Below are 14866 nucleotides of genomic sequence, written 5' to 3' on the forward strand. Positions count from 1 at the left end.
TGGTCTGTAATTACTAATTTCTTCAGGTTTTCTGTCTGGTTTAAGAATGACTGCTATGTGTGCTTCTAGCATTACAGGTGATAGTGAATTATTGTCGTCAATTGAGTGAAACAGTTTAAGCAGATGTGGGGCTAACAGGGCTTTATATTGCTTATAGTAAGCATTTGTGAGACCGTCTGGGCCGGTGCTTTTCCTCAGGGGAAGATCTTTGATAGTGTTAAGAATTTCCACCAGTGTAATGGGTTCTTCTAATTTATCTTTTTGCGCAGACGTAAGTGTATTTAATTGTGCTCCATTAATATATTTAAACATTTGTGTTATGTGGCTTGGGGAGGAGCTTTCCCCGAGGTTATAGAATTGGTGGTAGTATTTACTAAATTGATCCGCTATCTGTTTGCTATCATGTGTCACTGTCCCATTTCTAGTTTTTATGTTGTATACATGTGTTTTGGCTGTTTTTGCTCTTAGAGCTCTTGCCAGGAAGGCGCCAGCGCGATTTCCCTCATGGAAGTATATCTTTCTTAGGTGGAGAGCTCGCCTCTGGGCTTCCCTAGTCAATAAGTAATTTAACTCTTTCCTGGTTTTAGTTAGTTCTATTTGAATCCTAGAGCCTTTGGGATTCTGTTTATGTTGAGATTCTAGGGAGTTTAGTTTGTCTGTGTTGTTAGCTATAGCGAGATTAAATTGTTTCTTTAGTCTAGCTCTCTGTTTGATATATTCTCCCCTAACCACAGCTTTGTGCGCATCCCATAAGGTGCGTGGTGAAGTTTCAGGTAATGCATTATGCTGGAAATATTCTTGTAGGGTTTGGAGAATTTTATTGTTGGTGGGCATGTGATTCAATAGGGATTCATCTAATCTCCATACAAAAGAACACAGCGGGCCTTCCATCCACTCTATGGAGAGCGTAATAAGTGAGTGATCTGACCAAGCCGTTGGGGTTATGTCAGAATCTCTCACCTGACCCATGCTAAGTTGGTCAACTAAGAGATAGTCGATGCGGGTGTACTGGGACCAGGGGTTAGAGAAAAATGAGTAGTTGCGCTCTATTGGGTGCTGAATCCTCCATATGTCAACCACTCCTGATTTTTTAAGGAAGTCAAAAACAATGTTTGGCGGTCTCGATGTTGAATTAGGTTTAGTGGAGGTGGAGTCTAGTGTGGGATCTAGTATAACATTAAAATCCCCCCCTATAATCAGGGCCCCCTTCCTGTGTTCTGCAATTAGGGCTGTAAGTTTTTTAAAAAAGGGTACTCTCCTAGTGTTAGGTGCGTAAACGTTTACTAAAGTGATTGGGCGTTGGAATAAAAGCCCTACCAGAATTAGTATCCTGCCCTCTTTGTCGGAGATTTTGTTAATTAATTGAAAATCTATATTTTTGTGGATTAAAGTCCCCACCCCATTCTTTTTCCTATGTGCCGAGCCAAAAAACCCTATGGGGTGGAATTTGAAGGTGAATTTGGGTTCAGACGAATTCAAAAAATGTGTCTCCTGAATGAAGATAATGGAGTTGTATTTTTCAAATCCTCTCAAAGCTATTGATCTTTTTATGGGGGAATTAAGCCCGTTCGCATTTTGCGAAAGGAAATTCACTGTTCTATGTGTCATTCTTAACTTGTGTGCATTGTCGCTCAATGACTAAGGTGTTCTTACCTGACCTTTTCTGGTGGATGGGTTCTGTCAGTCTCCTCCCCCCGGAGGAAAAGAGAGGTGAAAAGTAGGAAAAGGGGTAGAGTTGGGAGGAAGCATTGTGGTGCCTGTGTGAACAAATAAACGTTAAAACAAAGAAAATAGCAAACCAAATAATTACATATAAAGAGAACAATAAAACAGATCTTAAACAAACAACAAGACTATACTTTTCAGTATAGCAAATAGGGTCGTAGGGGGTGAACATCAGAAGATGTTACTACTCCTAGGGTAAAAGGAGCAATATAGAATTAAGCTAGTGGACAAGGGGTGCACTTTAAGGGTGGTAACGCCACCTAGTGTCGGCCATTAGAATAGTACACAGTTCTTTCCAATCGAATAGAGTTCAAGACATCACTGTCCTTAATCTTTTCATGGAGGTCTATCTTTGGTTCCTGACGGAGGTCCACCCGAGGGTGGAAGTCCTTTTCTTTTCCTGGATGTCGTAGACCACTCAGGTCTCTGGGGTTTAGGTTTTTGAATGTCTTTTGAGCCCTTATGTTCTGATAAAGATGGTAAGGAAGGTGTTGGTATAGCCAGACCAGCGCAGAAATCATCAATATCCTCTGGATCTCTGTAGGTGTTAGTCTTGTTCTCTTTGACAACCTTTAATGAGAAAGGGAAACCCCAGCGGTAGGGAATACCTAGATCTTTGAGGTGTAGCGTTAAGTATCTAGCTTCTTTTCTTTTAAAAAGTGTTGTTGGGCTAAGGTCTGCATAAATTTGGATATCGTTGCCCTGAAAGCTGATTGGAGATTGTTTTCTGGAAGCTGTTAAAATCGCTTCTTTGTCCGAGTACCTATGGAACTTTATTATGATGTCACGTGGGGGTTCTTTCGCTGAAGGTTGTGGTCTGAGAGCCCTATGTGCTCTATCTAGCTCCATAGGGGAGGAGGGGTTGTTCTTCAATACATGGTCGAAGAGCTGTTGGAGATATGCATTTATTTGAGTAGGTGAAACAGTTTCAGGAACTCCTCTGATTCTTAAGTTCTGTCTTCTGTTTCGATTATCTAAATCTTCTATTTGAGATTGTAACAAAAGAATGGTGGCATTATGTTGTTCGACAGTGCACGCCATATTGTTAGTGTCAGAGGTTAGTTCCTCGGTTTGTTCCTCGACTTGTAGCACTCTCTGGCCCAGCTCTGTTATGTCTCTTTTCACCTCTGTGAGACTGTCTTTAATCATCTGGCTCACCTGCACCATAAAAGCTTTAAAGTCTTCTTTCGAAGGCAGCAACCTCAGATCTGCTCTTGTGATAGGGTGATCTGTATCTTGTTGTGACAGCGCTGTGCTGTTATCTTCAGTGTCCATAGTTGCTGGTGATTGGGGTGATGAAGTGGCCATATCTGCTATTTTTAAAATAAGCGTCCATCTTTGCCCCAGCAGGGTTAGTTGTTTTTGCAGGCTTATCTGCCTTAGATGCTCTTTTAGCGTACATTGTGATACAATAACGTGATAAATCCTTGCAAGGAGATTTTGAGGGAGTTATGTGTAACACAGACAGGTTCCTTAACAAGGATGACAGTTATTTTAATTTGTTTCAGACCCTACACAGATAGTACTGGCACCCACAGCCTGCATACAGTTAAGGTGCTGCTTTTTTATTTGAAATGCACAAAAAAATAAGAACATCAGGTGTAAACACAGCCCCATACGATTCTATTGCTGGAGTTTTGTTGAATGAGCCAGGGTGTCTTAGGGTTTTTATAAATAACAAGCTGTATAAGAGTTTATATTCCCAGCGACATTCAGAAAGCTCTATTCTGTATAAGTGTCCTCAGTTGGGCAAGATGTGTATCCCCAGTGATCACTGTGCTTGTCTCCTCATAGCCCAATTTGCAAAAAAAAAAAGTATGTTTCATGGTGCTCCCCACGTGGCTCTGCTACTAACGATGTGAAAGTTATGTTATGTAAAAGAGCCCCACGAAACAGTACCCATGAGCCGGATGGCCATTTATCATGTGTTTAACAAGTGGTTTTCACTGTGTGCTTGGCGAGTTTAGGTGTTACTCACCAAGACATCAATGTCCTCTGCGCCGTTATTCCAGGCCGGCGTCTATGTGGGATGTGCGCACATCATTTACAGGCCGCGATATTTCCAGCTGCTAGGCTGAAACTCCGTGATTTGGTGCGGCTCCAAGCTGTTCAGCCGTGTCTGTATTGTGCTCCTTTCTCACCGGAGCATATCGCACCGTACTTTGGAGGCTCTTGTCCCAATAAAAGAGCTTTTCCCTAGGGTCGGTGTCAGAGCACTATCTATTTGCGGCCATCTCCGCTCCCGGCCGGCTCCGCCCCCCCGATAAGTGTTTTTTTTTAAATGGTCACAATATCTGAAATCCTGAAGTTATAATGCATCGGGTTTTTATTGCGGTCAAATAATTTACTTTCAATATGTAATACACAGTGTTTGCGCGCATGAGAAAAAAATATTTAGCATGCCACGTGTATCTAGCCCTCTCTGTTTTATTCCTTTTCATTTTCATCATAAAGTTCAAGATGTTGCAAAGCTGATTTTTATTTACTAATTTTATTGTAAAATGTATGTATAGAATTTTACATTTTATGTAGCTGAAATGGTGCTAAATGTGAAAAAATGTAGGGAATAATGACTTGTGGTTTTCTTCACCACTTAATAATAAAACCCCAATGTAATTATGTGTACGGGTATCTCACAGAAAAAGCACTAACACTGATATTTAAATGCAGTCTGTACAAAACAACTTGTAAACTGCTTTAGCACAGTGGTGTAGTAAACCTGTCAGTGGGCTCAGATGTTGAAACTGCAAAAGCATCTTTTGAGCCAGTGTGTTGTTGTGGTGCAGATATAAGCCTGTACACATAAGTTCAGAAACAGCATTCAGCTTCTTAGATGTTTGCTTCGTCAGAGGTTGCCAACTTAAATAATTCCACACTGAATCACCCCTCATGATTGACAAAGCCTTCTATCATGCAATTGGTTGAACAAGAGCTGGGGGAGGGGTGGCACAAGTAAATCCCTGTGCAGAGATACATGCAGGAGGCAGATGCCACCTTATTGGCCCAGAATGCAGGTGGATAGATTCCCTGTCTAGGAACATTACCTACCCACAGAATAAGGTCAGTGGATCTTATTAAGAAGTACATTAGAACAGTGATTTTCAATCTTTTTTTTGCCGTGGCCCACTTTTTTACATTAAAAAATCCTGTGGCACACCACCATCCCAAAATTTTAAAAAACCCACACATTGTAGCCTAATACAGCATATACACATATATATATATATATATATATATACACACATACACAAACACACACATACTGTATGTATTGTGCTGTGATGTCATACCTCCTACACACCTGTCGCATACCTCCCAATATTTCAACATTGAAAGAGGGACACCCCTGCACTGGGAGTAAAAAACAAGCAAAATTTAAAAAATATGTCACACTGTTGTCAGTTTGCCTCGGCACACCTGAGGATCTCTTACGGCACACTGGTTGAAAAACACTGCCTTAGAACATTAGAGACTTTTATAGTTTTGATAATATACAGATTAAATAAAACTACTTGGTAGCAAACATATATTATCATGATCAGCATTTCCTTTTTATACTGTTTTGCAGATGATGAAGACGGTAGAATCCTTGAAGGGCAATAACAAAGTCCGAACTGTAATTCTGCGCAGTGAAGTCCCTGGAGTGTTTTGTGCAGGTATGTAGAAACAAACATAACCAAACGGAAGCAAAAACTTACTAAAATTGTACGATCCATTAAAGGGAAAGTGTACTCAAGCAAGCAGCAATGCAGGAACACTCTTTAAAAAGGCCTGGTCTCTGTCTTTAATCTCCACCCCAAAGTTAAATTGATTTCTTATGATGCCTCTTGTCTATATAGCTTTACTGTAACATTTACTATAGTATTACATTTTTTAGTATAGATGGAGGCCCTAAAGATTTCAAATGGCAAAATAAAGGCGTTATTTGTAAGCAACATAAAACACTCCAGGAAGTTAATTGAATTATTGTGAACACATTAAGAGATTGTCCAACATTTTACAGTACACTGTCCCTTTAAGTAGAAATTACACTAAAAATAGGGTTCAGCATTGATAAATATTTATACAAATGTGGCTAAAAATAAGCAGTTGCTCTCACAACTATCACAACATAACATTTTCCTGATAGTGAGTATTGATAATATGGCCTCAAGTTAAGATAAATGTGTTTCTTACAAGTACATTCTGTATAGCTTTATGTTTTATATAAAACTGAGAAAATTGCACAAGAATATTAGCAAGATTTAATTTCCTTTGGTTTGGCATGTGCACAAGTAGATAACTCTCACAAACGTAACAACAAAAAAAGTAGATGATCTCTAAACCAGATAATCTGCAGAACTGTACTTGGGTACAATTAAACTGTAAAAACAGAGATACATATGTCAGTAACTCACAGAATGGTGTTGAGAATCCTCCCTAAGTTTAAACTGAATGCACAGTACATAGATATTTGATTCAGAGGGCTCAGTACAGAGAAAAAGCTTGTAAACATGCAGGCTAAAGGTGCCCATTTAAAGGGACAGTAACATTAAAATGAGTTTTTGAAAAACAAACAAAAAACAACCGTTTTATATGTGCACTTTCTTAAGCACCAGCTTCTACTGAGCATGTGCAAGTGTTCACAGTGCATACCTATATGAGTCTGTAATAGGCTGATGTGAAATGAAAGGAAACTTGTCAAATCTGTTGTTCATTTGAAATTGAAAGTAAGTGTTATTGCATTTGTTATATTATGCATTTGTTGATTATGCAGTTCTACTGTATGTAATGAGAGATGGCTAATAAGGAAGACTCAGTGTTTGGTATAAGATTCTGAAAGTGCTCATATTACAAATCCAAAATCTAGGATGTGTTAACATCAGCATGTCAGAAACCCCTGATGTAATAAACTTCTATAGAGGAGCACAAAAAAATTCAGTTGGGAATCGTTTGAGCGCTAAGCCAATTATTTTATTATTTTTATACTTTATAAAGCGCCAACATATTCTGCAGAACTATCCATGGATAGAATTGATGTAAAAGTAAAAGAATGATATAAAACTTGTAAGAGACATAATTTGACAAACAAATACAGGAGAAAATGAGAGCCCTATTACACTGGAACTTAAAATCTAGAAGGGTAGGAGGGTGAGCAACAGGAGTTAAGGACTGCAAGGGTGAGAATGATGTTATTAATAAAGAGTTAGATGAGGGCAGTTATTATGTAAGTGGAATTAATTTGTTAATGAGTTCAGTGGTCGGCTTCCCTGAACAAAAAATGTCTTTAGGGAGCTTTTAAAAAAGGCAGATTAGGGAAAAGTCTGACAGTGCAAGGAAGTGCGTTCCAGAGGGTTGGTACCATACAAGAAGTTCTGCAGTCTTGCAATGATTCTCTAAGCAAAGAATATGCCAAGCTGATGGTACACAAGTAATGGATTTCTTTATTTACTTCTGTTCATGTCTCAAAAAGTGTTATTCTTAGCGTAAAACCGAGTGCAAAATAATGTACCATGTACTATAGATTGCACTGCACTTGCAATCTAGCCCACAGTGTGTGATCACCTAGGCTCAGAAACCTGAAACAAATGAACATTTATCACACTTGACAGCTAATGTTCCTCTGTTAACTATTTGGTAGGAGGTGGTGAGTGCCCCAGCCATTGGGAGTATATATATATATATATATATATATATATATATATATATATATATAAAGTTTTTATTTTGTGTCCTTCTGTGGGTATAACCTGAGCTATGAAGGACTCTGACATGAAAAGGTACTTCTTCTGTACAAAATAATACCTGTTTATATTGTGAGGTGGCTGTGGTTTTCCCGCTCACTCAGTTATCTTCCCCATGCCTTAACACCTTTATAAAGTCTAAGAAGGGAGACAAGCCTGCTGAGGCTATTAATCCCTCTGAACCTCTCAGGACTCGGCATTCCGTGAGATTACTACCCTTGCTACATTATCCACTCCACATGCAGTTCCCCGTACCACATCTAATCCTCCATCCGGAGGGGGCCTTCTTCCTGCGGACTTTGCCGCACTGTTACAAACGGCGGTGTCTGAGGCCCTCAGTGCATTACCTCGCTCTAACAAACGCAAGAGAAAGGTAAAACATAGCTCTCCTGACCTGGAGTCATCTAAATATTTATCGTATTTATCTATTATCAGCTATCAGCTATCCGATGAGTTAACCTCTGTAGCTTCAGAGGGTGAACTTTCTGGGTCAGAGTCCTTAGCGTCTAAGCCTCCTGCTGTGGAGGAACAGTCCTTTAGATTTAAAATTGAGCACTTGCATTTTTTTTTTAAGGAGGTTCTGTCTACGTTAGAGGTTCCAGAGGCTGCACTGCCTGAAGAACTTGTGATGGCTAAATTAGACAGGAAGACAGGAAAGTTCCTTTGACTTTTCCTGTGCCGGTTAAAATGGCGAACATTATTAACAATGAATGGGAAAGAATTAGATCTTCCTTTTCCCCCTTGTCTACTTTTAAAAAGTTGTTCCCGGTCCCGGACTCTCAACTAGATTTGTGGGGCTCCATTCCTAAGGTGGATGGTGCTATCTCTACGCTTGCTAAACGTACTATTATACCTCTTGAAGATAGTTCTTTGTTCAGAGAGCCGATGGATAAGAAAATGGAGTCGCTGGACTTCCGGGGCGGAGCTTGCAGACATGCTGCTGAATTCATGTTCCCCGACCAATGGAACATGCTACATCGACCGCTGTGCACAGGTCCTTGCCGAGCGTGAACACAAGACCCAGGCCGGACATACAAACCGGAACAAGCCAGAGAATATTGGCACAGGAAGTCCCAACGGAGGCGAAAGGCCGGCTAGCCGCGGCTTAATCCACCAAATAGAAGGAAGAGGGGTACCTAGAATTTAATCGGTGCACACATACCGGAAAGACAGGTGCACGGCCCAGATAGCGCGATCGTGCATTGGGATACACCAAAGCAGCACTAGGGAGGCCAGACACGAAGGACCAGAGGAAAAGGGAAGTACATAAAGGAGTTAGTGGCACTTACACGGACGAGAGCCAGAGTACTCTATACAGGTAGTCGGCCTGGAGGAATCTATCAGAAGAAATCTGGCAAAGCATACAATAAGCAGAGGAGACAACGGACAAGCTAAATGCAAGTATTGGGGGCTATGATATTAAGTCTGAAATTTAGAGATACACAATACAGTGAACTCTGTGCAAAAAAGCTTTTTCAAGATGTACCTAAACAGTATCACATAAGTGGAATATACCTGCCTGTCAGAGGGGCAGAGATAGTTTGGAACTTAAGAACTTTTAAGAATTTTTCCATCTTATAAAAGGAGATGAGAATTTGGAGGGCCACGAAACCATTTAATAACACATTTGATATTGTATATATGTAATAACCTAACAACAGTGAAATACCCCCCCCCCTAGTAACAGGTGGTAGTGTTTCTTAAGGAGCGAGGGAATTACTGTACTTAGAGTGGAGATACGTGATATTATAAGGGGCACAGACTGTGCTGAAGTTAATATAGGGAGTATATCAGTTTAAAAACGTTAGAGGTGGCACATGTTAAAGTTGTTTTCTGATTGTTTTTACACGTTTGTAAGGTTAAGCATACTGCCCCATATTAGGACAGTTTAGACATATATTTAAACACAAATTAAGGTAATAGACACTGTATGCCCTTGTTGAGGCATACATTTAGGGATAAATACAGATCTGGGGAAGGTAAAATTGAATAGTATCCTTTACAAAAAGGAGGTTACCATTAAAAGATATAAATTCTACCCTTGTTTTGCTGGATATTGAGTAGTAAGGTCTACTCAAACACAAGTTAATCACACAAGAGGGCACTGTACCATTCATATACAAATACATAGTGAGCACAATTACTATAAGGACTACACTATATTGGAGACGCTATAAAAGTATAAGGTTTTCATTTTGTTGCACTAAGTATAAAGGCTCACGTAAGCACACACGAGCCAATTACTTAATAGGCTTGTACACTTTGTTGTATAATTTCTGGGAAAAAACACAATACACTTGAACACACAGACCTATGGAAAAATATATGAAGTCTAGGTCACCAGCCATGCCACCTAAAACAAAAGACAAAAAACATCCCAATAAAAGCAGTGAACCTGCATTAGAAACAACCCTAGATGAGTCTCATATAAATATGTTAGAACCACAACAATTACTGCAACAAATTTCTGATATAATGCTACCGCAGTTCAATAATATTAAACAGGAAATCAGTAATCGCTCTAATGAGATCAGGCAATATGCCAACAGACTCACTGAGGCTGAAACACGCATATCCACAATGGAAGATCAGGTTTATAATATTGATCAAAGTGTACTAACACAGAGTAAGCAGATACTATTTTTACAAAATAAGTTAGAGGACCTTGAGGATAGAACCTGCAGAAATAATATTAAAGTTATTGGACTACCTAAGGCTAATGAATATAGTGATCTGTTATTTTTTGCATCTAATACACTACCACAGTATTTAGGATTCTCTCCTGAAGAGTTACCCATCAAAATTGAAAGAGCACATAGGATAGGGTCAAGGAGATCAGACCAGGGACAGCAAAAACTCAGACCAATTATGATAAAAGTGCAAAATTTTTAGGACAAAGTAAATATGCTTTGTCAATTTCGCGAAAAACAAAAACTAATTATAGAGCAAAGAAGAATCTTACTGTTCCAAGACTTTTCAGCAGAAACAAGTAGAAAAAGACGGGAGATTGCCCCTTTCTGCACCAAACTTATTGAAGCAAAATGGCCAGCAAGGATGGTTTACCCAGCCAAAATATGTATTGAGAGTAATGGCACAATAAGAAATCTGCTTACGGCAATAGAAGCCCAAACCTTCTGTAAAGAACATGGTATTGATTAAAAAAGTTTTCCCTGTGCAGTTGAAAGCAAAAGGGAAAATTAAGATGATTAAGTCAGAGATTTTATTTAGGTATGTTGTTGGTTTTTTTATGGTGTGCCGGGAGGGAAGGGGGGGTTTCTTCCATATCCACAGTATGAGGCAGTTGTTTATGTTATTAAAGAAAGGTATCTAGAAGTAAGGCAAAGTAAAACCAGTAAGAATGGCAAATAATATCAACTTGCTATCATGGAATGTAGGCGGAATAATGTCACTGATAAAAAGGAAAATGATCTTAAAACAGTTAGGTCACATGAAACCAAGTATAGTATTCCTTCAAGAGACCCATCTTAATCAAACTGAAATAGCAAAACTGAAATATAAATGGGTAGGGGAGATACTGTCTACACCTTATTGTGGGAGGAAAAAATGGGTAGCAATACTTTTTAATAAAAATGTACCATATAAGATTTTATCCCAAGAATCTGATAGGCAAGCTAGATATTTTATAACAGAAATACAAATACATAATTTAAATTTAGTACTCTGTAATATTTATGGACCTAATAAATTGGAACATGAATTCTGGGATGATTTAAATGATAAACTTATTAAATACATAGGCAAGAATATAATTATAGGAGGTTATTTTAATTTGGCACCAACTCCTCTAATAGATAGAATGAGATATAACAACCTTAGAGAGATCAAAAGAGAAGTTAAAATCTTTAATGGATTCTGTAAGGGTCTTAAATTACGAAATGTATGGAGAATCCAGAACCTTGATGTACGAGCTTTCTCCTGTGTTTAATACCTTCTCTAGAATAGACCTATTTTTGATGTCAGATAACTTAATGGGATTAGACTTCCACTCGGATATTAAAGAGATTGCTATATCAGATCACGCGATCATATCTCTTGAGCTACAGAATACAGTTAGGCCAAAACCTAGTGTAGCAGATTTATATTCCCCAGATATTTGACAGAAAAAATACATTTTAGAAATCATGTTTGTGAGAGATTAAAGGAATACCAACAATTCAACAGAGCATATTTAGGCAATTGGGAAATATATTGGGAATCAGCCAAAGCATTTTTTAGGGGTATTATTAAGGCCTATGTATGTAAGTGGAAGAAAAAAAATAAAGAGAGGAGTCTCCAACTAGCAAACCAACTTAAGAATAGTTACAGAGCATACATATATAACCCTAACCCAAGATTATGGAAGAAATATGTAATTAACAAACAGGAAAGAGACGTGTTTCTGAAACAGAGTGCAATTCAGCAAGACAAGAAAGATAGAGCCATGTATAGAGGATATTACGGAAGATCGGCTAAGTGTTTAGCCAGACTTATTAAAACTAATAAACAAAAAAACTATATAGCCTCAATTAAGATAGGTCCACGGAGAGTGACCACTAATAAAGAAATAAAACAAGCAATATATGAGTATTTTCATCAACTATATAAAAATAGTGATGTAGACATGAATAGTAAAACAGCCTTCTGGGAGAAAGTAGTTACAAAGTTAACAGAGGAAGATAATGAGTTTCTAAATCAAACTATAACAGAGGAGGAAGTAGTGGATACCATATCTAAGATAAAAGTAAACAAAGCTCCAGGGCCAGATATGCTCCTGGCAGAATTTTATCAAATTATGTCTAAAGAGATATTATCTATACTCACCAATTTATATAATAGCTACTTTATACAAAGAGAAATTAACTCTAAATATTTTGCAACATCCTCTATTACATTAAATGCAAAAAAATCAGGGATCCAGAGGACCCAGCATCATACAGATCAATTTCATTATTAAATAATGACTATAAAATATTAACAACTATTATTGCAAATAGAATTAAAAGAGTTATGTATAAATTGGTGCATATGAATCAAGCTGGGTTTATGGAGGGGCGCAACCCAGCAAGGACTATACGTAAAGTTTTTACAATGATTAATTATCGTAGACAAAGATTAGACCAGGACATAGGGAAAACAGAAGCAGATATTGCAGTCCTTGCAGTCGATGCCAAAAAGGCATTCGACTCTATAACATGGGACCATCTATTTACAGTCCTGGACAAATTCGGTATACAGGATAATTTAAAGATATTCATAAGATTGATATATAGGGACCCTACTTCCAATATCATAGAAAATGATGAACTAACACCAAATATTCAGTTAAAAAAGGGAACAAGGCAGGGCTGCCCATTATCACCGCTACTATTCAACCTCTCGATAGAGCCATTAGCTATTATGCTAAGACAGGAACTAACAGGCATCACCATACAACAGCACAAAATAGTATTATCATTATTTGAAGATGACTTATTAATCTTTCTCAAAGACACGAAGCAGAGTATTAAACATTTTATCTCAATAGCTAATAATTTCAGTTCCTTTTCAGGATATAAGATTAATACAGATAAGTCAGAAATTATGTGGATATCTGACTCTAAACATGAAAGGGGAGAATGCCCATTTAGGAAGGTGGAATGTATGAAATACCTGGGTATTTTTATAACTAAGAATCCTAGACAATGGTATAGCAGAAATATTACGACATGCTTAGATAAGTGCATAACAGACTGTAAAAGATGGGCAGCCTTGCCTATCTCAATGCTAGCTAGAATAATGCTAATAAAAACAATTATCTTCCCACGTATGTATTATGTACTCCAAAATACACATTTCAAAATAATAAATCAATTATATATTACACCAAGTAGACTGGCATATTTGTATAAAAATGACAGCATAGTCTGCTATAAATGTGGATCAAAACTTGCAGATATGGAACACTGTCTATGGGCATGCCCAAAAATTAAATAGTTTGGGTTAAAAGTACAATATTGGCTGAATAAGATGTTAGAACAAAAATGCCAACTTAACAGTAAGCGTATTATATTTTTATATAAGGGAACCTGCTCAACTGAGCAATACAAAGTTGATTAACACCGCTATCTTGCAGGGGCGTATATTGATTTTTGCTAAATGGAAATCTACTCAGGCGCCAAGTATTGCTCAATTTAAAGTAGAAATGGTAAATCAGATGGCTAAGTATTACTATTATTATTTTGGTTCATACATAGGATAAACCTTAATACCCAAAGACGGTTATATCCGAGGTAAATATGTGGATACTATAGTATATAATAAGAGGAAGATAGAGATTAAAATGGTTGGAATAAGTTAAATTAAATTGACAAGGTTAAAACCTAGTGAAATTATAAAACTATAATATGACCTCATTATGGAATATGTGTATAACTGGATATACATGTTGATATTCAAGGTTTAGATGGCTTATGTTTGTGGGGTTTTTTGTTGTTTTTTGTTGTTGTTGTTTTTCCCTCCATATAAACTGCCTCTCACGAGAGCTGGATTTAATCACAATTGCTAGAAATAGGTCTAAGCCATATTAGAAGGTGAAAAAATAAGGTGTTGGAATAAGCTGGCATGATATAGTTTAATTAGTTAATAGAGCAATTGTGAATAAGATCTGTTTCAATATAGAGATCACGCAATTTATTTTATATGATTTTGTATTTACGCAGGCATTAAGTCTGCTTAGATAGTTTTTTTTTTGTCGTTATTTTTATGTTGTATATGTATATGTAAAAAATCAATAAATAAAAAAATTGAAAAAAAAGAAAATAGAAACCTTTCTGAGAAAGATGTTTGAGCATATAGGCTTTTTGTTTGAACCGGAGGCTGCAGTTGCCGTGGTTGCCGGAGCAGCTTACCTACTGGTGCAACTCTTTGTCGGAACTCATTAAGGTGGAGTCTCCCCTTGAGGATATTCAAGACAGAATTAAAGCTCTGAGAATTGCTAATTTTTTTTATCTGTGATGCGAACATGCAAATTATTCTCCTAAATGCAAAGGCCTCTGGCTTTGCGGTCCTAGCCCGCCGGGCGCTCTAGTTGAAGTCTTGGTCTGCGGATATGACTTCTAAGTCCAGACTTTTTCTCTTACCTTCAAGGGAAAGATTTTATTTGGTCCAGGCCTAGCCTCTATTATTTCTACGGTTACCGAAGGCATGGGTGCCTTCCTACCGCAAGATGAGAAGAACAAGTCTAAGGGACGACAATTTTCTAATTTTCGTTCCTTTTGTTCTGACAAATCCCAACGACAACAATCCTCCTCCAAGCCCGACCAACCCAAGAGTACTTGGAATCCGGCTCAGTCCTGGAATAAGTCCAAGCAGAATAAGAAGCCCACTGAAAACAATTCGGCATGAAGGGGCAACCCCCGATCCAGGATCGGATTGTGTAG

The 14866-nt window shown here is 38.0% G+C and overlaps 1 protein-coding gene across 1 annotated transcript in view; it reads left to right on the forward strand.

The window, feature by feature from the left end:
* AUH (AU RNA binding methylglutaconyl-CoA hydratase) overlaps positions 1-14866 on the forward strand; it is a 1048717-nt gene that overhangs the window by 90019 nt on the left and 943832 nt on the right. The window contains exon 3 of the mRNA XM_053702385.1: positions 5294-5381. Coding sequence (XP_053558360.1) covers positions 5294-5381 — 88 coding nt within the window. The remainder of the gene's footprint in view (positions 1-5293; positions 5382-14866) is intronic.

This window comes from Bombina bombina, chromosome 2, assembly GCF_027579735.1.
Source record: "Bombina bombina isolate aBomBom1 chromosome 2, aBomBom1.pri, whole genome shotgun sequence".
Classification (NCBI taxonomy): domain Eukaryota; kingdom Metazoa; phylum Chordata; class Amphibia; order Anura; family Bombinatoridae; genus Bombina; species Bombina bombina.